Raw genomic sequence first — 27,866 nt, 5'->3', positions numbered from 1 at the left:
AATCACTTAACTCATATTTCATAATAACTTTAAGAACATTTTTTTTGGTTTTTACATGTCTTAAAAAAAAGAAGATTTGTTTATCTTTTAAATTATAACTATGTTCGTACTTACCTGTATTATTTTTGATAATGCCACATAATTAATTTTACATTTGTATTGTAAAATTAAATGAAATAATGTTTATTATTAAACAGTTACTATGGAATATTTATAGGGAATATTATAAAAACGTTCTTTTGATTTGCCCAAACATTTAGTTTTGGGGCCATTTCCTATCATTAGGCTAAATAAATCACGACCAGAAAATGGAAATTAAGGTAGTGTAGAGTGGGGTTCGAACCTCGGTCCTCTGAACCGCGAGTATGTGACATTAACTATAGGATCACAACCCAATTCCCAAGTCTAAAACATTATAATATTTCTGACCATGGTTTCCTAACGATCTGTTTCGAAGAATAACAAAACGCCACACAGTTCATAGCGGCGATTAAAATGACAATGCATTCGGAAAAAACGAAGATTTCTCAGTACATTAAAGTCTTCATTACAAAGCGACCTAGACGGTGAGTTCTCAATAAATTTATAAGATCAGTCGTTATGAGAAGTGGAAAGCCGTGACCTCGTATGGCCTGATAAGGTTTACTGACCGCCTGGCCATAAAGACGTCAGAAACAATCAAATAAATCCTTGGACAAGACAATACTAACTACGTTGTACCCTAAAAAGGGTTAGTAACAAGTAACGACTTATTTGCAACAATTGATTATGTACTAAAAAATGTCGTATATCTTCGGGGACATTGCGAAAAGGTCGAAAAGTATAAATAAATATCCCGATTGGTTTTAAATTCACTTTCCTAGCTAGTAAAATATTTATTTATTTATCAATTTAACACTTTATATACGGGCGGGCATATTGCCTTAAGGCAATTTCATCCTACCTACCCAAACCGTTCAGTTTGAGAAAATTACAAGTACATGGACATATTCTAAAGAATTATACTGAATTTTATAACTTTATCCAAAGTTCAAAACAAAAAATTAACACAACACTTTGAAGAGAGGAGAGGAGATGGAAAGGAAAGAAGAAGGAAAACTTATGAACTCAAATATTTAGATAGTGACATTTTAATCTTGATTTAAACGTAAATAAAGAAGGGGTGGGGCGCGTCTCTAACATTATTAGGTAAATTATTCCACAATCGAGCTGCTACAACTGTGAAAGAGGAGGCAAGAAAATTGGAGCGGTGAAAGGGTATAAAAAGCGTTATTTCGTTAATAAAACGAAGAGATAGTCCATGTTGTGATAGAGCTTGGAAGAGATCTCTCAGATAAACAGGACGTGACGTCAAGATTCGTGATATTGTTCTTAACAAAGTTCAATGGCTAGAAACAAATAAACATGAGTCGTGACATATTAGGGGCGTGGCCAATGGAATGACCGTTTTTGCGGGAATTCAAATTACAAATTTAAAAATATTTTTCATGCTACTAATAATAAGCATTTTTTTTTTATTTTACTGGACAGTATTACTATACTTTAAAAATGTTTTTAAAAAACTTGTAATATTTCCCTATTATTTTCGTATCCGCACCCAGTTCTACATATGGAACTACATTCGAACTTTAATCGCAAGATATCTTGATAATTTTATAAGTGAAGGCGATATGATTTTTGTATGAAATTAAAAGCGTATTAGGTATTTCCCTTGCTTTAAGCTTTTTTAATCAAACAGGTGATAAAAAGATGTAGAATAGATTAGTTGTTTTGATAACTCTTGTTAAAAGCCAACAAAAAAGCATGAAAAGAGTAAATTTTGTTGAATTGAAAAAAAGGCTCGAAAACCCAAAGGAAATTTTACCATAAATAAAATACCATTGAGTTTGCCGAGAGAATTGGAAAGCTTTTAAAAATTCATCCATTACTAGAGGAACAATATTCTATATAAGAGATTATTGCGGAATGAACACTCACTGGGGATGAAACGATACTTGCACATACCCGATACTTTTGATCAAAAGCTGAATAGGTATCGATTAAAAGCACACGTATCCCTTGCCAGTCATGAGTATTGGAAAACGATTGTCTCATAGTAAATAATTGATTCAGTATTGGCAAAATAATGCAGGCACAGAAAATTTAATTTAGAATAGAGTATATCTAATGGGCAGATGAATAAATCATTAACAACTATTACTTTTCTTTTTTTGAAAAGAAATACAAGCATTTTAAATCACATACATTTTTGTGACATTTTTCTTTATTTCTACATAAAATTATGCCTTCGGTAATACTTAATTGAAACCTTTTTTTATGGAATTGTTTTATCTTTTTTTTGAAAAAAGAAGATAATTCTGGTTGTAATATTCAATTTAAAACAATATCTTATTGTTTTTTTAATGACCTTCATGCCTGCCCTTACCGAAAACGATAAGGGCAGATATGAAGGTCATAAATGAGTAAATAAGATGTTGTTTTAAATTAAATATTACGACCAGAATTATCTTCTTTATTAAAAAAATAATACAATTCTATAAAAAAGGTTTTAACTAAAGTATTTCAATATTATTTTTTTTGAAGTATTACCGAAGGCATAATTTTAAGTAAAAATAAAGAAAAATATCACAAAAATGTCACAAAAATGTATGTGATTTCAAATGCTTGTATATCTTTTCAAAATCGAAAAATTTTAATTTAGCTTAGGCCACTTTCATGTTAAATTTATTATCTTTAAATTATTATAACAAATTTTAGTTCAATACTTTACTTAGTCTTTATTGAGATCCTAGATACCTAAGCTTAGTCTAAATATGAAATGGCGTAATCTGCCGGTCTAAAAGTAGTTATATTTTTAGTTACATAAAACTTTAAGTATATTTTTTAACGGAAATACCTTTAAAAATATTTATTTTATCGAATTTAGGATTTTATTTTTTTATTCTTGCGCGATTAAAAAAAAATCATTTTAAAATGGCAAAATCGTATGATTTCCTAATTTTGCTTTCGTTTTACCAGACTACAGCCTTGTAAAATTAGTAAATATGTTTTTTTTTTTTTAATAAAAATAAATATTTGCGTTCTTATGATTTACCCTAATATTTAATTTTGAGGGCCATTTTCAACGAGTTGTAAATAACTCACTATTAGAAAATGGAACCAAGTTGGGGTAGAGTGGGATTCGAACCACAGACCTTTGGTCCGTGAGTCCGAGACACTAGCCACAGGACCACAACCCGATGTTCAGTAGAACTCACCTGTAGGGAGAGCTCAGCCATGTCGACGGGTTTGACCTTCTTGAGAGCCGAGAGTCGCTCGAGGCGCTCTCGGGCTTCTTGCTCCACGGCGATGACGAAGGCATCCTGCACCAAGTTCTGCCCGAGGTCCACTGCTAGCAATGGGCAGAAAGGAAAAATGTTAGTATCTTCCAGCAACACTGCATTTGGTTTTTAAAATATTTTTTTTATATTCTATTCAAGCATTAGAAATTGCACAAAAGTGTGTTCTCAAGGCTCTACTCGGGGTCCCTATCAGGACACCTACAGCTGAGGCGTTTGAACGAGTAGGTGTTCTGAACGTCAGGCAACTGTATGCTAAGGCACTTCTCGTTCACACCCATAACACGGTGGAAATAAAATTTACAATACGAGCTATGAAACGAGTCTTAAAAGAAAACAGCTATACGTGGCACCTAAAATCGAGTCAAAGGAGTCAAATATACCTTGGATCAAGAATATATACTAATATACTATTTGCCACAAAAGCAGATAAAAATCTTGAGCAATTTAAACTATTTGTAAAAAAATGACTACTTGATTTGGGTCCCGAAAACTGTCTTGAGATGGTCATCCCACCAAAGCAGTAAACTTGTTAATATATAATTATTTTTGCATTTAGTGTTTTGTATTTGTATCCACACAGTGTCTCGATGAATATATGTCATATAATCGTATATTTGGCATTTGTGCGGATGTTGGGCCACCGGGAGCTGACTGTAGCTTGTTACTTGACCTAATGTCTGCGCAGTAGTTAAATGTTTGAGCTGTACGAATAATATAAGGTTGTTTTCTTTTTCTTTCGTTTTATTTATTTTTTCTTTCTTACTATTATATATGTATATATATCTGTGTGGATTTAAATGTGAATATGTAATATTTTATATGTATTGTATATATTTTTTAGACACTATAAGTATCATATATTAAATCATGTAAATAAATGCCTCGACACGGGTTGTGCCCAGTGAGGTTTTCGTATTAAAAAAAAGGGTTTTATGTAAAACGTGAAATGATAAATAAATAAATAAATATCAGGTGTTTACATAAGTTGTATCTGTTTTTTATTAAAATTAAAAACGAACACCAAGATTAAACAAAATGGTAGAGGTTATATCGTCATTCGAAAGAATATTTACTGCTCTACAAGATGGTGTATTTTTTTTACGTTACATATATTATTTTATTTGATTACAAGCCTTCAAAATGGAACGTGAAGTAGACGAAAGTAAGTATTTTCGACATTTCGTAATGTTTAGTTTAAATAGGCAGAAAACCAATTTGTACTCACTATCATCTTTTTCATGTTTAATTATTTATTTTGCAATTTAATGAGATGGCACATACGAAATTGCGCTGTGCATAACAACGAAAAGTATGAAAATAAATAAAAATACAAATTTATTAATTATAAAAATAATTAATTTCTCCGCATAATGAGATTGTTCAGTGCTGCGGGGAATCAAATAAAAAAAATATTTTCTTACACGTAAAAAAATCATTGCAATTATGAGAATTTTAATAAAAAAGTGCAGTGGTCTTTTCTATTTTTTTTATTTGTTATTATACTCGTACTACCAAACTAAGCTTAATTAAACTAAATATATCTCCGTATTATCAGCGCTACAATTTTTTCAAGTTCTGAGAATTTAAAATTTGAAATTAAACCGCCTTTGACGTCTCAAACTCTCTACGGTAAGTTTTCCAGATTGGTGGGTTGGCTTCCCGATAAACGTTAATGTATCATAACCCTTTGTCTTCGGTTGATTTTGAAAAAATAGTGACGTCGTTCAAAGTAGTTTAATTTTATCAAAATAATTTTTTCATACATTTTCGATAATCTTCGCCGTGCAATTCAATGCTCTAATTTTAACCGCTCGTAAGAAAACATTTTTATATTCAATTGCCTGTTGCACTGAGCTTCTATACTGTATAGTAAAGTTTATGGAAAATGCATGAAAAAATGAACAAAATTTTATTTTCACTTCGAACTATATCGCAACTTCTTCCGAATCAACCAATGATAGAGTGATGTGATGGATTTCCGGTTTCTGGGAAACCAACTTACCAATCAGCAGAACTTACTAGAGGAGTACTATTATTTTGTTCTGGAAGGAATACGAAACAAAGTTGAATAATATTCGAATCTTATTTTCGGATTGTTGACGTCCTTTAAAGTATATAAATTTTCCATCTTAATGTTTTTTCAGATCGGCTATATTTTTATACAAATTGATTTTAAGAATTAAACATGTTTGAAGTTCCCCGGTTTATCAAATAACTGATCGTAACACACTTAAAACTAGTTTGTAACCAGAACTATCAAATTTAAACGGTTGTGTCTTAAAATATTGATTAGGTACTATTAAAACGTATTTCTTGTTTTTAAATTCCATGTTTTTATTATTTGCCGAGGCATTATTGTTGTAGGTAATTGATGATAGGTAAATGCCCCACTATTTTTCTTTTAATTTTTATTTTTAATTTAAAAGGCATATACATATATATTTTTTAAAATTTATTTACAATTTTAAAAAAACCCGTTAGGGTTACATTAGAAATTTAATATTGTCTAGTCATCTTATGTCTCGTCTAGTCTAGTTAGTTCAGTCATCATGTACTTTTTCAGATTGATTTTAAATTTGTCTCCAGTAAAAGTTTTCAAGTAGTAAGGTAGGTCATTGTAGTGTTTAAGTCCATTATGTAGTATTTTTGACGGTCCTGTGTTTGTCTTTGCTTTTTCAATATGATAGTGTTGTTGTTGTCTGGTGTTATATTTGTGTATGTCCGCATTTTTGACTAATATTATGTCGTCGTCTTGTATGTTTCCCAGTGTTATTTTGTGCACAATTTTTAAGGTCTCAATTTTAGTCAAGTAGTTTATGTCAAACTGGTGTGTTTTTTTGTACAGTTCAGTCGTAGAGGTCAGGTAGGGTAGGTTGTATGTTAGTTTAAGAATTTTATTTTGTTGTCTTTGTATTCTTGTTATTTAAAAAAACATTATTTTTTTTGTTTTTCAATTTCGATTCTCCTGTGATATAACTTGTTATACATTCTCTCTTAAATCCGTGTCTCATGTCTGATGATGGTGACTACGCCTGACTCCAGACATGGCTCATCTATGAACAGTTTCCCTCCATCTTAAACAGTCTTGTGCTTCTCTAGGCATTCGACAGTGATAATTCTGAATTTTGATAACTCGGTGACTAAGCCATTACATCTTGTCGGTTGACGTCTACGTCACCTTGCCCCTTCGACACTTCCCAGTGAAATAGTTTTCTCCAAACTATCAGAGTCCTGCCTGGAAATATGTCCTATGAACTGCCAGATTCTTTTCTCGTACATGACACATTACGTACATGTTAATTATACGATTGAAATCATTTTAGTCTAGTACCAAGAACCTATTATCATAGAATTAAGAATAGTCCAGAAACCGCATACGCGTATCAAACAGAAGGCGAATAAACTACTCTTAAAAGAGTAGTTTTACGTTTTGACCCATCAGTTTCTTTATAGACGTCGCTCAGTACGCAACTCCCGATTCAAATTCAACTATGCCGTGTTGTGTCGTTTTAAAGTGTAGAAATGCTGCTGGGATCTTAAGCTAGGGTTTCCTAGGACAGCGGTTCCCGTATTTTAACGGCCGTAGTGAACGGTGATGCGGTGGACAGCCGTCGTAACGGTGACTAGAGTGTAGTTTCCTAGGAAAACGGTGTTATCAACACCATTTAACACGGTTTCCCTAGGAAACCACTCTCTAGTCGACGTTACGACGGCTGTTTACCGCATCGCCGTTCACTACGGCCGTTAAGATGCGGGCACCGCTGTCCTAGGAAACCCTAGCTTTAAAGAAACAGTATGGGATCACATTTCATGTGTAATTAGCAAACGCATGTGTAAGTAGCAAATGCGTTAACTTAAAATTGAATTATTTTTCCATCTATCATATTGTCAAAGAAAACAAAATGGACATTTCGTTAGTATTACCAGGGGAGTAAATTTTTTTACCCTACTTTTCTCATCTAATGAGAGAACTAATGAAAATTGGACCTCGGATTAAACAAAACCGTGGTGGAAATTTGCCCGACATTATCTTTAAAACTTCGAATATTATTTAACATGACATAAAAATATCAGTTTTATGTCAAATAAAATTTGTTTTATATTTTTAGCTTAAAGTTCATTAATTCAATTACTCATATAAAATGACCCTTTAATTATCTACTCTGTTGTGTCAATTAATGTTTCCGCGTAGACGATAAAATTTTAGAGAAATTAACAAATTGATTTTTTTACCTTGCATTTGTGTTATGATTGTATTTTTTTCCACTGCTGCGGATATCCTAACCAATCTTCTGAACACATCCTGTGGTCTTGTCCTTTTCCCCTTCTCTATGATTACCGAATGGAGCTTCTCGCTACTATCCGTGGCCCTGTTATAGGTCCTGTTGGATATACAGATCTGGTGGCTTTTAAAAAGAATTTCAAGGCTTTTAAAAAGTTTTGTAATCATTTCGGCGAATTGATCATGTCCAATCAATTTAATCCCAGTCAGTGAAGAATTCACTTCCCTCTCTTCTCAATCCAATGAAGTACATATTATGTACTTCTGGATTACTTTCTTTCAGCACAAAGATGCTAAGGCTACCAGATTTCAGAGAGCTCCTTCGGGCAGCTTTTCTCGTTTGACAACGAGCAAATTTTCCGTGTATGTGGGCACCGCCAAGGAGACTTATGTCCTCAGATGCGGTGTGCGGTATGTGGTGGGTAAGCTGTATTTTTTTCCATCTGGCAACATTACGCGGCGACTTCACGAATGCGCGCTGCGAAACTAGGGTTAAAGTGGTGGGGGGATTTTCGGACACAGTCCGATGTATTAAAATATGATTCCACGCTACTTCTGGACTATTCTTAATTCTATGCAATATATATTATTATTTTTATATTCTTATGCACATGGCTGTAGATTTAAACAAATAAAAAAATGGTTAAATAATAAACAAAATGACCGAAGTAAAGATATCCGTATAAAAATAATTAAAACTCCGCAATAAAAGTGTGTTGTTTATGAATAAATATTACACTTTAAATAAGCAAAGTTATCGATTGTTTGGAAAACATATAACTGTGACATAATTTATGCCGGTGCGATTTTAATTTGTCGGTATCGGATTTTACCAAAACGAAGAATTTCAGTGTTACGGAAAATTGGATATAAACAATGGTTTCTTTAATGCGGTAAAAATTAGAGCGTTCGAAGGCGAAGTTTCTCGAAATTATTTTTTTTTTTATAAAAATGAACTAACAATGTTTGGAGTATTTCCTCCCTAGAGAGTTATTAAAATTGCAACATAGAGGAAAAACCTTTTTGAAAAGGAAATATGTAAGTCTTGGCATTTACAGGGCTTACGACCTGTCATTGGCTGGTTTAAGTGGCCACTTTACACACTAAAGTCTAGGTCTAACATTCACCGTTCTGCCTATGTTTAAACATCCACATTTCCTCAACTCTTCCATATGTTGCTTTTGCGAAGAGGTCAAGTATGATAATTGGAAAACTGTTTTTAGGCGTTGCCTAGGTGCCAAGGTGAATGGATGAGTTTCACCGACACGATAAAGGTTTTGGCTCTTTCACTTCACAAAAGTCAACGGATGGAAGAGTCGAGGTAATGCGTATGTTCAAACATAAGCAGAATGGTAAATGTTACACAGTGTGTAAATCGGCCACTCAAACCAGCCAATGACAGGTACAGGACTTCTATATACCCTCAACTCACTGCTCTCTTAGAAAATCATAATTTTAATAGGTACTTTTAACTTTTTTACTATTTTAATTTTTTCTGTAGATACGAATTGAAATTTTCGATTTACTTTGTTTTATTTTTTATCTTGTTTTGATTTAATTTATGAGCACACACTATTTATAAATGTATATGTATTTTTTCTTATGTTTAAAATATGTTCAAGTAAATGGCTATTCTTTAATTTTAATTGTATTACTGTTCTGTATTTTCCTACTTTAAAAAAAATCTTTTTTAAACCATTGTATCTGGTTTAGTTGAGTTTTTTCTTTTCTATCTTCTTAATGATATTTTTCAAAGCATCAAAAACAAAATAATATATGTTCATTATTTTATATGTATACAGTATTTTGTGTGTACTCTTTTATTTAATTCTTAATTTAAACTAATGTCTGAGCAACCGATGACAGACTATTACTTTAGTTTTTTGGGACAAAATATGTTTTAAAACTTTTTTTTCTGTTTATAATGTATTAATATTGTAATAATGCGTGTATTTTATTGAATAAAGACTATAAAAAAATAGTTGTAGTTAGAATTGTATAAAATATCACATATAATTTTTTAATATTTTTATTGAGAACGTTTCCTCAGCATTAAATCATTGTTATTTTGTGTACAGTGTGTGATATTAAATGCAACGTAACTTTTGAGTACGTATCGGGTAAAATGTTTCAATTTATGGCGGGGAACGAGCAAAGAAAATTCTGGAACAAAAGAACGCGACTACAAAAGAAAATGGCCGTACACGTCGTATCGCATATTGCACATTGCACCTTGTTGTAATTATTATTCTGCTGTCATTGTCTCCCAGCCAAGTACCCAGTACCAGTTCTCCAGTCCACACGTCCACACTGCATAGGCGCAACAATGAGAACGGGACGTACTATTGCATTGCAGAGGATACAGTTTATGGAAGCATACAACATATGAAATTTAATTACAAAATGACACATATTATGAACATCGCATTGCGGCATACACGTTTGCGTACGAACGGATTTTATTTTAGTTTTTCTGATCATTCTGAGAAAATTAAATCAAACTGCGGAATTGCCAAGACGAATCGGGTTAAGTTAGGCTGCTTTTGGAAAATCCCAAACAATCTGAAGGCCAAAGTCTACGACTCTTGTGTTCTGCCCGTCAATCCATGTCACTCACTACCAGAAGTGTCTACAAAATTAAGTGCACTCAGCGGTCTATGGAAAGGAAAATGCTGGGCGTTTCCTTAAGAGACCGAATAAGGAATGTGGAGATAAGACCGTGTAGGTGACCTATATCGCAGAAAGAGTGGAAAGACAAAAAATTCAGTAGGTGGGTCAGGTGGCGAGACAAGAAATTGATGGACCCCGAAGATGGAATTGGTAGACCCCAGAATATTAAATTGGGGACCCTACGAAAGTCAAAGGAGAGTAGGGAGACCACAGAGGAATTGGACTGACTCGTGGGACATGGATGGAAACAGATTGGAGATTGAAAGACAGAAAAACATGGAGAAGTTTGTAAAAGGCCTATATCCAGCAGTGGAGAGAAATAGGCTGATAAGAAGACGAAGAACAAATAAAATAAAAAGTGTTACCCGTTTTAAAAGTTTTAGCTTAAAACGGGAATAAAGAGACAGAAAAAAGGGAGAGATTAATTTAAACGTTGTGTAGTTCGCTTTTTTTTTTTACAAGTAACTAAAATCTCACCAGGGTCCGTATTATAGTGGAAAGTTAACATTTATCTTCAATTTTATCTAAAAAGTAAAATTAAGTTTTAAAAAAAGCAGAATATGCATACATTTTTTCCATTTAAACATGTTCAATTATAGGTTTCCGGTGAAGATATTTTAGATGCTCTTACACATATACACATTTTCTTACATTAATATCGATTTTTCTTTAAACAGTCTCGATATGTACAGATGAAGATAACTTTTGTAATTTTCCCCCTGATATTATATTTGTGTATGTCAGCATTTTTGGTTAATGTAACTTCATCGTCTTGTTTAGTATGTATCTAAGTGCAATTTTGTGTTTAAATGTATCGTCTTAATTCTTGTCAAGTATCACGATCTTCAGTTCCCCACTGGACTAAACTAGTGTCCTGACTTCCCGAGGTCATAGAAGATGACCGTTACCAAACGGGTTTCAATCCACATAATATCTCGTTAGCTTCGTCAACCCGTTGTTTGTAAGTTTAACCGCGAGCTAGCTATAAAACTACTAAATTTACACACCGCAACTATTAGTTAGAGTGAACTAATAACCCGACTTGAATTTCCTCATCAACCCGACTCGAGTTTAACGGAGAGCCAGCAGTTAAAGTGGCTAATTTATGAGGCGGTAACTGGAAGTTAAATACAAGCGAGTAAGAATTTATAAATAAGTGGTCTTCAGTGGGTAAGTAATGCCACCTCGGGCTAAATATACGAGTCTCTGAACTGGCAGCAGACTTGAGTGCTTTCTAAATTAGAAAAATAAAGAGATATTTGACGGAGATCAGTTGTTCGGGGTTCTAATTAAATACGCTAATATTTTACATACATTGCATACTAAAAAGTATGTTTGTATTGTGAAAAGGGGGTATTTTATAGCAAAATACATATGACATATTTATTTATTTATTTATTATTTATACGGCCCAAGCCAATTACAGCAGTTACATGAAGAAACATAAATGCAAGAAACTGAACAAAAAGAACATAAAACTATTTAGCAAAGACAAACAAGGGCAAAACAATAATTGTATACAATATATTTAAAAAAACGAAAGACCTAAAACTTTGAGCTAAACCATGCCAATCCAACTTCATCCCACACTGTTTAGTCGCGAAGAGATCTACAAAAATCCGGAAGATCTATCCCAAAAAATTCCAAGTCGTGTGATGAATTGACTAATCTACACATTCTGGACATTGGGGCATAAAAACCAAAGTTGCTCTCAGAAGATTTTATAAATAGCAGATTTTGACTTCTGGTGAAACGGTTGGGAACATGAAAAGAAATTGATTGCAACTATATTTTGAAAATGCATATAAGGTCCATCTCAGTTCTACGTCTCTCCAATCAAGACAGATTAAGAGCATGCTCTATTTCAAAATAGGAATAATTACCCCTTTGTAATCCGAGCAACCATGCCACTTTTCTTAGAAAACGGTGTTGGACAGACTCGATATAGTCAATATGAGTCCTGTAGAATGGAGACCACATAGGAGAAGCGTATTCTAGATGGGGTCGAACTAGTGAGCAATAAAGAGTTTTGATGCGTTTTGATATGACCAACATGGACCATAATTATTTATTTATTTATTTGACAGACTTCCATTCTTACAATGATAAATACAATTTTTTATAATAAATACAGGCACTAATTAAATAAAATTTAAGCTAGGACAAAAAAAAAATACTACTTCAACACAAGATCCGGTCTATCTTAGTAAATTTTTAAATCTATAAAGACTTACACAAAAAGTCCAGATCTTGTCTCGAGTTTACAATACGACACAATCGGGACATTGGTGCATGCAAGCCATAGTTTGTGCTGTGTTGATCGAGGAACAGCACATTATTATTTCGCAACCGGCGGATCGGAACATTGAATGCCACTTGTTCCAGTAACGATGGTACATCAATTAAGCCATTCAGAAAATTAAACATAAATATGTAGTCAATGTTATTTCTACGTTTTTGTTTGTGTTACCTAGAGATTTTTAACATAGACTCCATTTTTCCGTAAGTGTAGTCTATTATCTGGAGGCCAATCATCCATGCTACTTTTCTTAGCAAACGATGTTACACCGATTCGAACCGAAGAGAGACCAGATAACGGATGCATATTCTAAAAGAGGACGAACAAGTGAGCAATATAGTGTTTCAACCGTGAATTATATAGTTTTCTTAACGAATTTAGTATAATTTCAATTTGTATTTTATCAGCAAAGGTGGCAAATTCTTTCTGTATACTTTTTCTTTCTATTAAGCTTTACCCTGAACTCTTGTGTGGCTGCGATGTCACACTAGTAGACCATGCACACAAGACATGATATATCTCTCTTATTTTTAAAAATAATGAACTTTTATTTTTTGAAATGTTTAAATGGACATTTTCACATCGGATTTGAAAAATAAAATTTGTATAACTATGCTGGATGTTAAAGCAAAAATATTTACCACGCGAAAAATGAGAGTCCGCTAATTCAAAAACACATATGTATAAGAGAGAGCATGAAGATAGAACTCATAACAAGGAAGACAGAGACGCTGTTCTGTGGCGAGTGTTGTGTAAAACAGATTAATACCCGTATGCAGAGACAAAACTTAAGGGGAGGAATGTACATTCTAATCTCATATGCAAAGAATAACCCGATGGTGAAGACAATAGGATGGTCTTTCCTCACCTTAAGGTTTGTCTCTGCATACGGGTATAAGTATTCAATCGGTTGATGACCGTGATGGGGGACGCACGCGCATAATATATGTTTAAAGACTAAATTATATGTTTATTTGCATAAATTATAGAAAAGGAATCATTAAACAGTATGTCTCAATGTTTTTTTTTCAAATGTCTGAACTTTAGAATATTCCGACTTTTTCTACTGGTAACACGATGTTACATAACCGCGCGCGAAGGAATTATTTACCTATGTCTTTTAAGAGTTAATGTGAAGATTTTTTAAAAAGTAAATCATAAAGTTGCCTAGTCAATTATACATAAGTTAACCCTTTATTGCATGATTTTTTATTACAAAGTACATTTCACACGCTACAAATGGATGGAAAAATCATTTTTTAAATCCTGGATAGAAAATATTAGGAAAATTAGGTATGTACTAAATTTGCTACACTATGCAATGGTTATACTCATGGAAATATTAGGTGAACATTTTCAAGAAACTTTGCCGTATAATTTAATGCTCTAATTTTTACCGCGCGTAAGAAAACTTTTTTGTATCCAATTTACCGAAGGGCTGAAGTTCCTCATTGTATCATTGATTTAAATTCTGTTACTTTGAATATCATAATCGTTATTTCCCTTTTCACTCCCAATTGTGCATAAGGCACTGCATTGGTATACCAACCGCAGCGTATCTTGGTCATTTCATTCTACGATTTCTACGTTCTACGTTAAATATAAAAGTCTGCTAAAACGTTTGATAATAAATAAATAATAAAGTTCTAGAATACCTGTATTTGTGTGCGTATAAATATAAATAATACATCAGAAACTTCAGTCTTCCATAATAGTGCACAAGGGTGTGACAATGGAATATAGTTATTTGATTAGCAGGGTTTAATTATATACTCTGTGATCCTAAATTAATTACTTTAGCTATCTTCGCCATGGGTAGGTTACACAACCCCACACACAAACTCATGTAGATGTCGCCCATGGCCTATGGCTCATGTCTTTGTAATGAAAGGCAATCAGACCGATATGATCGTATCCTTAATAATTTTTAGCACAGCAAAATGCTAAATTAACGTATTTATAAGTAAAAATGTCCGATTATACTATTCGTTATAAATATTTTTCAATCCAAATTCTTAAATTTTTGCTTTTTTTTAAGAGAAATGAACTCCTTGAATTCCTTCTTATAATTTACCCAAAGGTTTTAATTTTGGTTAATATTTTCAACGAATCGTAAACAACACACTTTTAGAAAATGGAAGTTAAGTTAAGGTAGAGGGGGCGGGGTTTGAACCTCGGATCTCTGATCCGTGAATCCGCAACACTAACCACGGAGCCACATCCCCCTAACACAAATCCAAAACATTAAATAGACTGATGAAAAAAACAAAATTTAGCATGTATTTTTATATTTGAAATCCTCGATGCATAAAAAAAAGATAAGTTATTATATTTCCAGCGGTTTCTCAGATTTGCCAAATTTTAACAGACTACAACAGAGATGAAGAACATTTTAGAGAAGCGAATATGAAAGTCTAGGCATCTAAGGGGATCATGACTTGTCAGCGGCTGGTTATAATATTACTTTGCCTACAAAGATTAGAAATTATTTTTAAAAAACTGATAGCAAATCACGAATTACGATACACATGCAAGTTTTTATTTATTTATTTATTTACTTACTGATTATGTCTATTTATACAATTCGTTTGTATAAATATTACAATATAAGAACAGTTAAAAACATTAAAAAGAATAAAAGAAGCATTGAAAAACATAAGGGACATCGAGAAAAGATCGAGATTATTTATTTAGCGCTCTTTTTAATTGTTGTAAACATAAATAAAAAATTCCACATCTTGTCTTGAGTTATCTTGGTATGATCAGGGCCACGATTATAAACGATATCTCAATCGGTTCATATCGAGATGGTATAAAATAACTTCGATTTTTATGTACGAAAATGTGTATATTTGTTTGAAAATTCAAAGTATCTTCGTTGGTAACCTGCAACTGGGAAATATCACATAATACAAATACCGATAAAAATATATGAAATAGATTTAGAATAATCAATTGTATTTTCAAAATCAAAATGGATATTGTGGAGAAATGTTTTTATACATAGATGTAAAAAAGAAATTCAATAAAAATACGTTCTTAGAAAAACGCGACGTGTTTGGCCTTGGTTGTTGTGATGTCAAGATTCGTGATATTGTTCTGCACGAATTTCTATGGTCACAAACAAAAAACATGAATCATGACGTATTAGGGGCGTGGCCAATCGAATCACTGTTTTTGCGGGAATTCGAAATTACAAATTTAAAATTATTTTTTATGCTACTCATAATTTGACATTTTTTTTGTTAACTAGACAGTATTTTACAGACTTTTATTACTTTAAAAATATTTTTAAAAAGTAATATTTCCCAATTGAACATGTTTGGAAAAAAAATTGCACACTTATTTATTTTTTATACAGAAAACTTAATTTTACTTTGTAGACAAAATTTAAGATAAATTTTAACATCTCAGAAAACGAGCCCAGATGATGTTCAAGAATGAAGGCAATTACCAACGAAATGAAATAAAATGCCATCGATTACGCGCTTGCAACACTTTATTTAATCGTTCATGATCATTTTTCTTTTATTTATTTTAATATCCGAATAAATACACACAATCATAATCTATCTCTTACATTTATCTTCACACATTGGTGGGTAGAGGTATTGGTTTCACAAAATGCAGCGCATTTTATTTGACTTATCGACAAACGTCGGTAAATCTTACCATCGTTTGTATCGAAAGCCTGGTTTGAGAGTTCAAATATTCCCAAAAATAGAAATGTGGGCGGAGCTAAAATCTTCTAGTTAATAGTGAAATGTATAAGACTTTGCGGGAAGTAATTATTTTTCCTACAGAAGAGTAAAAAGGTATGAATAGAATGCACGTTCACATTGAAAATGATTATTTATTCATGGTTTCTTTTTACAAATATCAAGAAGAAAGATCATATTGAAATAAGTTGTACGAAAAGGTGGACTAGATCATTTTTGTGCTTTTTACCTGCATTTTGCTTTCATATTTTTAAGTTTTTTTCTCAACATTCTACGTATAATTTTTATTATATTCTTCCCCTTTCACCACTTCCTCACTTCATAGTGTAGTGTAGATATTTAATCAATTTTTATTTCTTAAAAAAAATATGTGTTCAAATTGAATGGTTTGGGTAAGTAGGGAGAAATTACATAAATTTTTTTATGTAAGTAGGGAGAAATTACATAAAAGGGAGGGCAATATGCCCGCCCTTATGCATATGTATGTAAACTGTACATGTATATAACGTGTTTAAATAAATAAATAAATATTACATAAAATTTTTGCCTCGGCTTCGATTTCGGCCACGTGGTGTAATGGTTAGCGCGTTTGTCTACCATTTAAGAAGTCTCAGGTTTGATTCCCGACATGATTGATATGAAATATTTATTCGATCAGCGAGAAGGATTAATTACCTTGGCCCTACCACTCACTCAAAGCTATTTCAAAGAAATTCTACCTTCCTGGCTCCGAAATCAACTTCCGGCAGCCATAAAGATCTTCACAAGTGCCAATGTATTTAAGAAAAATGTTTGCAATTGGTTGCTGCACATCGATAGGGACGAGGTTGTCAATCTTTTTAAAGTTCGAGATTAGCAATTAGCAAAAATTGTCCAATGTGCTTTCCTTCCATACTTTTGCTTTTATTCGTTTTTTATATATCTTGATATTTTTATATTTTTTCACTTTGTATCATTTAATTTAGTACTCACTTTTATTTGGCATTATTTATACTCATATTTTTCATACAGTATAGAGTGAGTTTCTAGAAACCTTATCTATTCTTAATTATCATTTCAATTATGTTTTTTTTAAATATATTATTTTTTTATCGATTTCAATGATACTATTTTTTTTAATATTTAAATATGTTTGAATCTAAATTTGTATAATTTATATTTTTATATTTATATCTGATTATTTTTTTTACATTGTATTCTTTGGAATTTTATTGTTTATTATTTTTACATTGTTTTTCTGGATTGTTATTCTTATTGCATCACATGTCATTATGATTTAATCTAATTAATTTTACTGTGTATTTTTCATGATTAATTTTTATGGCTTGACATAAGCACAGCCTAAAAAGCCTTAATTAATAAGCCTAAAAATTATTAACAGTTAAACGAGTGAAATTTTGAATGAAAAAAAATATTTTAAAATTTAAAAGTGTGTTTTCACACTAGAATATTGCATAGTTCCTGTACTGATTCCTGCTGCGTTAGATTAATCATCGTACCTTCATGTAAAGAAAAATGATCGAGATACGTTGCGATTGCTGTACCAATGCAGTGCCCTATGCACCATTAGGCGCTGAAAGAGAATGATAATGATTATGACACAAAAAATTTGCCTTCACCAAATTTTTGTAACGCACCTGTTGTAGACGTTTATAAAGTATTACCGGCTCAGTTATATTTTTATTTGTTTCCGTCTATTAAAATGCTACTAGTTATAAGATATTGCTTCAAAAAATAAATAAATCTATTTAATACCCTTTCTTCTAGGTTTGTTCTCAGACATTGAATATAAGGTTTGGTTCTTATACAAAAATGGATGGAATATTTTTAAAACATAAAAATTAAAAATAAACTAGTTGCAAAGTAAGGCGTCACTTTCTTATTCATTTTACCATGTATTAAACAATGAAAAAATAGGAACAATGCAATGTGTAAATTTTCAATGACGGTTGTGTACGCTTCAACATGGTAATACTAATTTTAAAAATATTCAAGGAAATGTTGAGTAACTACATCACTTTCTAGACGTGTTCAATAGTCAATTACACGGATATCATCTCAAGGAAGGAGCATATGGATGAGACATATGACTATGAAGATATGTACGTTAGAGTGGGCCGATGATGTATGAAGTTTTTTTTTTAGATATCAAAGTGAAAAGGGTCTAAAAAGTTGTCTTTTGGACACAGGCGGTTCCTTAGTATGTGCATAAGTGCAGTGCACTACCAAGTAAAAAATTGTGTAAATAAATTAGTAATTTTATTGATAGTAAACATATGTTATAAGTAGGTAGAAAGAAACGGGGATTCGTTGCAATATTATACACGTAAAAATCATAATATTCAATACTAGCGCCAAAAGATCTAGCGAAATCGACTCTAGCGGACGATTTTCTCATCTTGTCTACGCATGCGCAATCGTCCCAGTGCATATTCTGTTTTGCACAATCTTTTACCCTGAATTTGTAAGAACTAAATTATATCTCCTAGAATCGACATCTGAGCGAGACAGACAATGCTTCATACCGATGAATTGTGCGTTAGAGGGAGAAGATAATATACATATTCCGGGCATTGCTGACGCATGCGCAGATTTGAAGTTTGTTTGAAATGTCACTTTGAACATGCGTAATGACATGATATTAGTACAAATTTCGTTAACTATAACGTGCGTATTATGTTGGGCGCATTTAGCGTTTCTAGTTCCGATGCGCGGGCTGTCATACTACTGCTCGTTTATCACGTCAGACCTATCATATTATTATAATATTATTGAACTTAATAATATACAAGTTGACAACATGTAAAAAAATGCACTGCCAATGTTTTCGGTCAGGAGCCGCCAGTGCTTTTGGATCGCATTCAACGTAAAAATTATTTAAAAAAATATTCTATACTACTTTTGGCCCTCAACAGAAGTTTAAAGTTTAAAACTGTCTTAACATTTTTGAATTATCTATATTGATAAAATTATTTTTTTGTTCGTAAAGATATAACTTAATCACATTACAAATTCGAACACGTATTAAAACTACCGAAATGCAAAAAAATTACACTCCGCGGAACTGATTCCGTTGAGCGCCTGACTAAAATTGACGAAAACAATGGCACATTAAAACAATGCTACCCATTTATTATAAAACAAAGTGCAACTCACGCCCTTGGATGCTTATATAATAAGATTTAATGCAGATTATACAATTTAATAAGATTGATTTTCTTACTTAAATACGAAATGACAGCCGGTTTAGGGCAAAAAATTTACTTTTTCGAAAACTTCAAGCTCTGGGCCGAAAGTAGTTTCAAATATTTTTTTATATATTTTTTGCATCCCGAGTATTCCAAAAGGCAAGTTTTTAGACCCCTTTCATTTCAAAATTCGGAAAAAAAAATATTGGCCCACCCTAATGTACGTACCTACACTAAACCCCGTATTATACGTATGAAAAAACTGGTCGAAAATTCCGATTTTGACACAGAAAATACTGAGCTTTCATCATCATCATCATCAGCCGTCTCTTGTCCAATGTTGAACATAAGCCTCCCCCTTTAGTCTCCATATTTCCCTATCCTGAGCCAACCGCATCCAACCACTTCCTGCTACTCGTCTTATGTCATCAGACCACTTTGTCTGAGGCCTGCCGACACTTCTTCTACCCGTTCTGGGTCGCCATTCCAGGACTTTTTTGGTCCATCTAGAGTCTGTGATTCTGGCTATATGACCAGCCCAGCTCCATTTCTGATTGGCATGCCTATGGACCACATCGGTGATCTTTGTTCTCGCTCTAATCCATGCATTGGTTTTTCTGTCTCTCAACGAAATACCCAGCATTCTCCTTTCCATGGCTCTCTGTGTCACTGATAATTTGTGTAAAAAATTTTTCATGAACACAAAAGTTTCACATACTGAGCTTTGTAATACGAAAATTCAAATGATGTATTTTAGGACACTTCCTTAATATTATGATCTAATTTTCCTCTCAGCTTCTGCGCGTGAATACGTCAAATGAGTTTCATGTAAAAATCAGAAAAAAGGCCGCCATTTTACATCTTATTTTTTTTCAACCCATTTTAATAATTTTAACTAAAACGCAACAATTATTTAACTTTTCTTTGCTATTTGTTTTTGTTCTTATCTGTGATAGAAAACATGGCTATCTGATTATTAAAATTAGGCAGCGGAGAGAGAATCCACCCTCTCACCTTTGTTCAATTTACTTTTTAGTCCTAACACCCCTGTAAACCTCTGTGAAAATTTATCAGTTATCATTTTCTATCTCATTCTCAGAGTACGTTCTCAAATGAGTTTCATGTAAAAATCAGAAAAAAGGCCGCCATTTTACATCTTATTTTTTTTCAACCCATTTTAATAATTTTAACTAAAACGCAACAATTATTTAACTTTTCTTTGCTATTTGTTTTTGTTCTTATCTGTGATAGAAAACATGGCCATCTGATTATTAAAATTAGGCAGCGGAGAGAGTATCCACCCTCTCACCTTTGTTCAATTTACTTTTTAGTCCTAATACCCCTGTAAACCTCCGTGAAAATTTATCAGTTCATCATTTTCTATCTCATTCTCAAAGTTCTTTCTCAATAACCAACCACAATTCCTTTTTCTTCTCCAACTGATGTAGTGTCTATGCGGCTCGACTGTGGAATAATCTGCCATCCACTATCAAAGATCTATAATAGCTCTGTTCAAATCACCCCTAAGAGACATTTTTTATTCTTCCTTAATTTCTCCTCTTTTCCTTTTTCATTTTTCCCTTTTCCCATTAAAGACTAGAATCAACATAAGTTCATTTTTATACACATATTTCTACTTAAATTTTAGTTTCCATTTTATTTATTGTTTTTTTTTCTCGCATATTTTTTTAAAGAAAAATTATACAAATACATCGCCCATGTCATCATCATTTCATGTTCGCTCCCTAGTTGGAGCATATGATGTCCTTGAAGATCCTCCAGGCATCTCTGTTGGCTGCCAGCTCCTGTGCATCCTCCCGAGTCAAGTCAGATTCGCATCTCGTTGTTCTGACAAAAATTGCCGACGAACAGTCAGCAGTGGACGTACAGGATGTCGAGAACCTGATGCCTTGTAAAATAGGCAAGCGTGGTTAAAGCTCTCAGGAGGCATCCGCAGTACATGGCCAAGCCAGCCGTATTGCCTCCGCTTGATGACAGTTGTCACCGGAGTTTGCTGCGTCCGTTCTCTTATCACTTTATTCCACACAAAGTCAAACCACCGCACACCCAAGATTCTTCTGAGACACCTGTTCTCAAAACTGAATATTTTTAAATTAATACTTAACTAATTAACTTAATATTTAATAATTACTACTACTACTACTACCATCACGCCATTTCCCCGTAGGGGTAGGCAGAGAGAATGGACCGCCACACACGTCTATCCTGGCATACACTCCTAGCCTCTTCCACATTCATACATCTTGTCATACATGCCCTTCGGTTCTGTCTGCTTTTGACATGACCAGACTTAAGATTTTGGTTTATCTGATCATGCCACGTCTTCCTTGGTCGTCTTCGTCTAACGTTGCCGTTCATTTTTGCCTTATACACTTGTTTTACCATTCTCTCGTCGTCCATTCGTTCTACGTGACCAAACCATCTCAGAGACCCTTTCTTAATCTTATCAATTATACTTGTCTCAGATTTACACTCTCGCCTGATTTCATCATTCGTAACCCTGTCATACATTGATTTCCCACACATTCGTCTAAGAGATCGCATTTCAACCGCGTTCACTCGGCTTTCATCCTTCCTCTGCCAGTTCCATGTTTCACTTCCATACATACGTGTTGGGACTAAAACTCTAATTAAATAAATAGTCTAATCAAATAAATAGTAATTTCAAAGTTGTTTTTGTAAATTGCTTTTTTGTCGCAACTGACCTTAGACATTTGATAACAGAAGTTAATCTAAGCCTTATACCAAGCTACCTATATAAGTTGTAATACGCCTCATTACAATAAAATGAATGCGTTTATATCGAGACTCCATTATGCCCGATAAATAGAATATAATCAGAAGTGTTTGAAAGTGCCTTCTGTTAAATTTCCAATAAACTGGTTTACGAACTATGCTCAGTGGTAAACATATTTGCATATCTGAAAAAAATCGTTGAATACCCAGTGACCTAAATGTTTTGTGCACGAGCTAGGCACAAGGTTGTGTAATTGTTATTTTCATGGCCAATAACTTTGTTTCTTCTCAATTCTGGCGTATCTTTACCATGTGCCAAATGCTTAAGAAGGCGTACAGACTTCTAGGGGTTGTCTTACGAATCTCCAAGCCATTCTCATCACCAAATACATTAAAACTTCTTTACTATACTTATGTGCGAAGTCAACTCGAATTCGCTTCATTAGTATGGTCCCCTCAATATAATGTATATATTAATCAAATTGAAAACATTCAAAAGAAATTTATAAGGAGCCTGGAATATCGTTTTGGTAACATTGAATATGATTACGGCGCATCTTTGATCAATTTTAATATAGAATCACTACAAAAAAGGCGCCTTAGTTATGATTTAATTTTTCTTTTCAAAATTCTCAATAACATAGTTGATTCGCCGTATCTTTTACAAAATATTGGTTTCCGTTGTCCTCTTCGCTATACTAGATTAAATTCCCTTTTTTATGTACCAACTTGTAAAAACAATTATACCTCGAATTCATTCATTAGACGTACCTGTAGAAATTATAACGGACTCAGTATTGATGTAGACATTTTTAACTGCACGTTGCATTTGTACAGAAAATTTCTTCATGGGGTCGATTATTTGGGATAGTTGCTGAATGTACATCTTGAGTGGTTTATGCTATGTATATGTGCCGCATGTAATGTATATGTTTGTGTATGTTTTATATGTGCGTTCATGTGTGTGCGTGGATGGCTCGGAGTGTACATTCGGTATTTTTATTTATTTTAATTTATTACCTCCATGGAAAACGCAAATGTCAACAATTATCCCTTTTTCACTTAAAATTCTTATTTATTTTTTATTTTTTGTCACATTTAATGTTTATATCTTTTTAATTTATGAAAACTTAATTGGTCTTTTTATGTTAAAATATTGTTTTTTTTAATACTGATTTTGTATGACTGTATGTTTTCTAAATAAAATAAAATTAAAATAAAAATAAATAAAATGTCTTTTTTAGTTCTAATACTTAAAATGCATGATTGACATAGCGCCATTTTCGAAAAAATCATCTCAAGGGCTCTGCAGATTATCCTATCTGAGCGTCTTTCAGCGACAAAGCGCATGGGCGTTTGGGTTTTAGTACCGCGTTTGTGACTAAAATTATTTAACACCCTATTTTCATATTAAAATCTTTTTACATGTACGGGCTAGTATATTTATATACCTGCATTTTGTCTTTCAGCAAAGCACGTTATGAATCAATGACGTGTTTATACATTTTAAGGAGTTTTTGAAATTGTGATGCTTTATGTTAATTTTTAATGAAATACGGTTAATATTTTATTTATTTCTAAAACAAATAGTTATAACGTGTATTATCTATTCAGTGGTTATAACCTTACATCTAGCATTAGCATTATAATGCTTATATTAAGATACTAATAAAGAAAAATAGAATACATGGTAGGGTCTGTGATCCAATTACATGTATTTACTTAATTATAATAAAATAAATAGACAGTTACTTAATTAATTTTTTTTTTTTTTTTTTTTTTTTTTTTTATATATTTTTTTTATTCATTTTTAAATAAACGGCATAAATTGCCTTTAACATATATTGAACATTAATATGAAAAAAAAATACATACATAACAAAAAAATATAAAATTGCATAACTATAACAATAGTAACAAGTCGGTAACACATAAGCAACCAAAAATATTATCGGATTAAATACATAAATATGAAAAAACAAAAAAAGGAAAAACATTTTTAAATATAAAGAAAAGTTTAAGAATAATATTGCGAGAGAAAAAATAAATCAGACTCGTTTTATAACTATCAAGTCCAGAACCAAATATATCAGCCTTGTCCTCATACTAATTGCCATTTCTATGGAGCCTAGGGATAGGCGAGTGCATGTAATAGTTGGTCCTAGAACTTGCTTTAAAAAATATTATTTTTAAAAAGAAAAGTAATTTAAAAATTCTCTTAATATAAATTAAAATAAAAGAAACAGTGACAATACAAGCAGATAGTGGAAAGGGAAAATAAGTAAAGTTACGAGGAGTCGTGGAGGAGGAACGAAGGAAAGTAGGAATGTAAAGTTGCATTTGATTTGAGGACGAGAAATAAAGAGCAAAATAAAAAACATGAAACGTCTATTCTTCGTTTCTGAATCAAGCTTGCTTATTCTTTTCTACACCTTCAATATGGAGTGTTCGAGTGTTAAATTTATTTCATCATCAGTGGCGCTACAGCCTATTGTGGCCCCTGGCCTCCTCCATAATCTGTCTCCATTCCTCCTTGCACCCTGCGGCTCTTCTCCAGTTCGTCTGGCCAATTGCTCTAGTGTCACTTTCCAAATTATCCAGCCATCTTAATTTTGGTCTGTCTTCGCTTCGTCTGCCTTCCGGAGTGTTATAAATAATATTTTTTGGGGTGCGGTTATCATTCATTCTGTGCACATGGCTCAATCATTGTAATCTTCTTATTTTGACGAATTGCGCAATGTTGGGTTCGCCATACAGTGCCTTTAATTCATGATTAAACCGTTTCCTCCACACGCCGTTTTGGTTGATAAGTTAAATATATTTAGACCATAAAAAAACTGTGAAATGTTTTACAAATACGAGGGATGGTAGAAAGTTTCCAAAGATTAGTTTTAATGTAAATAATATAGAAAAGATCAGACAGTCTAGTTGATCTAAAGAGGACAGGGTTTGCAAGTATGTTGGTTAATTATTTCAGGGGAATCAAACGTATTGTTTCCACATATTTAGCTGAACATCTTTTGACCAAATATACGTGTAATTAGTGACCAAATCCGTAATTAAACTCGAGGAACATAATGGAGGAATTGAAATATTATTAAGTATGCATATATCATAGTGAAATTACATAAATGAATTGATTCTGAATCTTACGAATTTTAACATAAATATTGTAATGAAAAACCCAAGTTTAAGCCACAGATGATCGGAAAAAATCAATGAGTAGGGTAATTAAAAAAAATGTCTCATACTGAACTTGAACCATAATAATGGATACTAATTATCTGAATCTGTATGTTAACGTAAATATAAACAGTTTATGATAAGAATATTCATAAATCAATGAAAGTTTTCATATTATTTTATAGATATTTCGATACATATATATATATTTTCAATCTAAAAGTTATCAATCGGTGATCAAAAAAGTTTTAATATAAATAGTTATTAAAATAGCTTATGTGTAAAATTTTTATCTTTTTTCATTCTTGTAATTGAAAAAACAAATGTATTTACGTAACTAATTGTTTTTTACAAATTTAGGTTATATTATATAAACAATATTTTGAGTTTGTCCAAATTTTTGTAGACAAGGATTCAACTCCCTGGGGAAGTGTTTATATTAACATATTAGATGAATCTCACCCGCATAAATAAAGGTTTCAGCTCTTTAACTTCACAAACATCAAAAGATGAAATAATTGAAGGAATATAGATGTTCAAATATAGGCAGAATGGTGAATGTTACACAGTGTGTAAACTAAACCACTTAAACCAGCCATTGACAGGTCATAAGCCCTGTAGATGCCTGGACTTCTATATTACCTTATCTTCAATGCTCTTCATCTCTGTTGTAATATGTTATTGTATTATTCTATTATTGTGTTATTGTATAGTTCGTATTAATATAAATCTTTACCAACAAGCCACAGAAAGTACTTGGTGAGATTTTAGTTACTTAATTAACTATTCAATTAGTAAAAATGTATATCAATGTAAAGAAAAAAATATGACAGGGATATGATTCCATTAATTTACTTAATATTCGAATATGCAAATGTTACTTGATAAAATTTGCGACATAAACATAATTATATTCTGAATTTTAATCGTGTAAATCGTTTAATAAATCGAAAATCGTTTTAATCGTTTAAATTGACGGCTCAGTTTTATAGAGAGGTTACTAAAACATTTAAAGTTTCGAGTTATACTATTCATATTTTCAAAAAACCATTCCTTTTCAATTCTAAGAACTCTTTAAAATTATTGGTTAACTATTGTTAGAGACGTTTCCATATGGAAATAAATAAATTTGACAGTATCACAGCTCCATAACATGTTCACAAATATATATATACTTCAATTAGATTGATATGAATAATTGTTTGTTATAAATTAATTTAGAAGTAATATATATATATGATTGAAGCACTAATATTGTGGTTATTTAATATCATAAAATAAAACTTATAAATAAAGAAAGCGATCAAAAATTAGAAAAAAATAATAAATAACCAAATAAACAATATTTTCTTAAGTCCACTCCTGTCTGGTTTTAAAGATCGTATCCATCTCACTTCATACTTCTCGTCATTAATAGAAAAACATGACAATAACACTTAACTTATTAACTCCATAATATGTTTCAACAATGTAATATTTAGTAATCACTGTAAAAATAAAATAGAATAGAAATCATTGGGTAAGTAAGTATACATTGATAAAGAAGCGTGTTTAGCTTTGAAACCTGTCGAAGAAAGTTGTTTTACTTTTCTTTTTCAGTTTAGATGTGTTAAATTTTTTTGTTATTCTTATTATTTTAAATTCCAAGCGTTTAAAAAATAGTTTATTTGCTTAGAAATACTATTATTATTAAACTGTTTGTTTATTCTTTATTTCGAATTGTTGAGGGCAACACGACCTTTGTTAAATATGAGATATGGCTTGTAAAGAAATAATTTTTCCATTTATAATGCGTCAGTGGCTATAATTACTTGTTACCTAAATTAACTAGTGACAAAGAAAGTGATATCACAAATGGTTGACCATGTGACCAGCCTGCAATCATTGTATCATCGGACAATCATTATTGAAACGTTTCCCGAGCAGAACCTCGTGTAAAAATGTCGGCTAATGCCAGCTGTTATACAATGAACAGCCATTAATTTGTTCATAATGTAACTGGCCTGATATATCTACTGCAGGCGTACGGTGTTCTGGAACGGGAACAACTAGGTCACAAGTAATGAATTTTTTGTGGAGCGTAATACGGAATGGCCGTTTATTGTCATTGCTTTTAACTTCTGTGTAATGAATCTTATTAGGCGTATGGAATAAAAAGGGACCAATATGTAGCACAAATTTGCATGTAGGGTATTTTTTAAATTTATTTGACAATTTATATACATATACAATAAATATACATATAAGGGCGGGCATATTGCCTTAAGGCAATTTTTTCCTACCTACCCAAACCGTTCAGTTTGAGAAAATTATAAATACATGGACATATTAAATCTTACAATTTTGTACAAAAATTAAAAGCAAAGACTAACAAAAATAAATAAATAAAAAATGAACACTATACTATGAAGAGAGGAGAGGGGATGG

The 27,866-nt window shown here is 32.2% G+C and overlaps 1 protein-coding gene across 4 annotated transcripts in view; it reads right to left on the bottom strand.

Moving 5' to 3' along the window:
- The window catches only part of LOC148271716 (uncharacterized), a 113,123-nt gene that overhangs the window by 32,321 nt on the left and 52,936 nt on the right, over positions 1 to 27,866 (bottom strand). For 2 of the 4 annotated variants that reach the window (XM_088241023.1, XM_088241025.1), the window contains one exon: positions 3,258 to 3,391. In XM_088241023.1, coding sequence (XP_088097149.1) covers positions 3,258 to 3,391 — 134 coding nt within the window. The remainder of the gene's footprint in view (positions 1 to 3,257; positions 3,392 to 27,866) is intronic. The other 2 variants (XM_088241024.1, XM_088241026.1) reach the window with 1 other exon arrangement.

This window comes from Micrasema longulum, unplaced genomic scaffold (genome assembly GCF_059751315.1).
Source record: "Micrasema longulum isolate JH-2025_06_02 unplaced genomic scaffold, ASM5975131v1 h1tg002704l, whole genome shotgun sequence".
Taxonomy (NCBI): Eukaryota; Metazoa; Arthropoda; class Insecta; order Trichoptera; family Brachycentridae; genus Micrasema; species Micrasema longulum.
The sequence above is the reverse complement of the archived record's forward strand: the minus strand, read 5'-3'. Positions and strand labels throughout refer to the sequence as shown.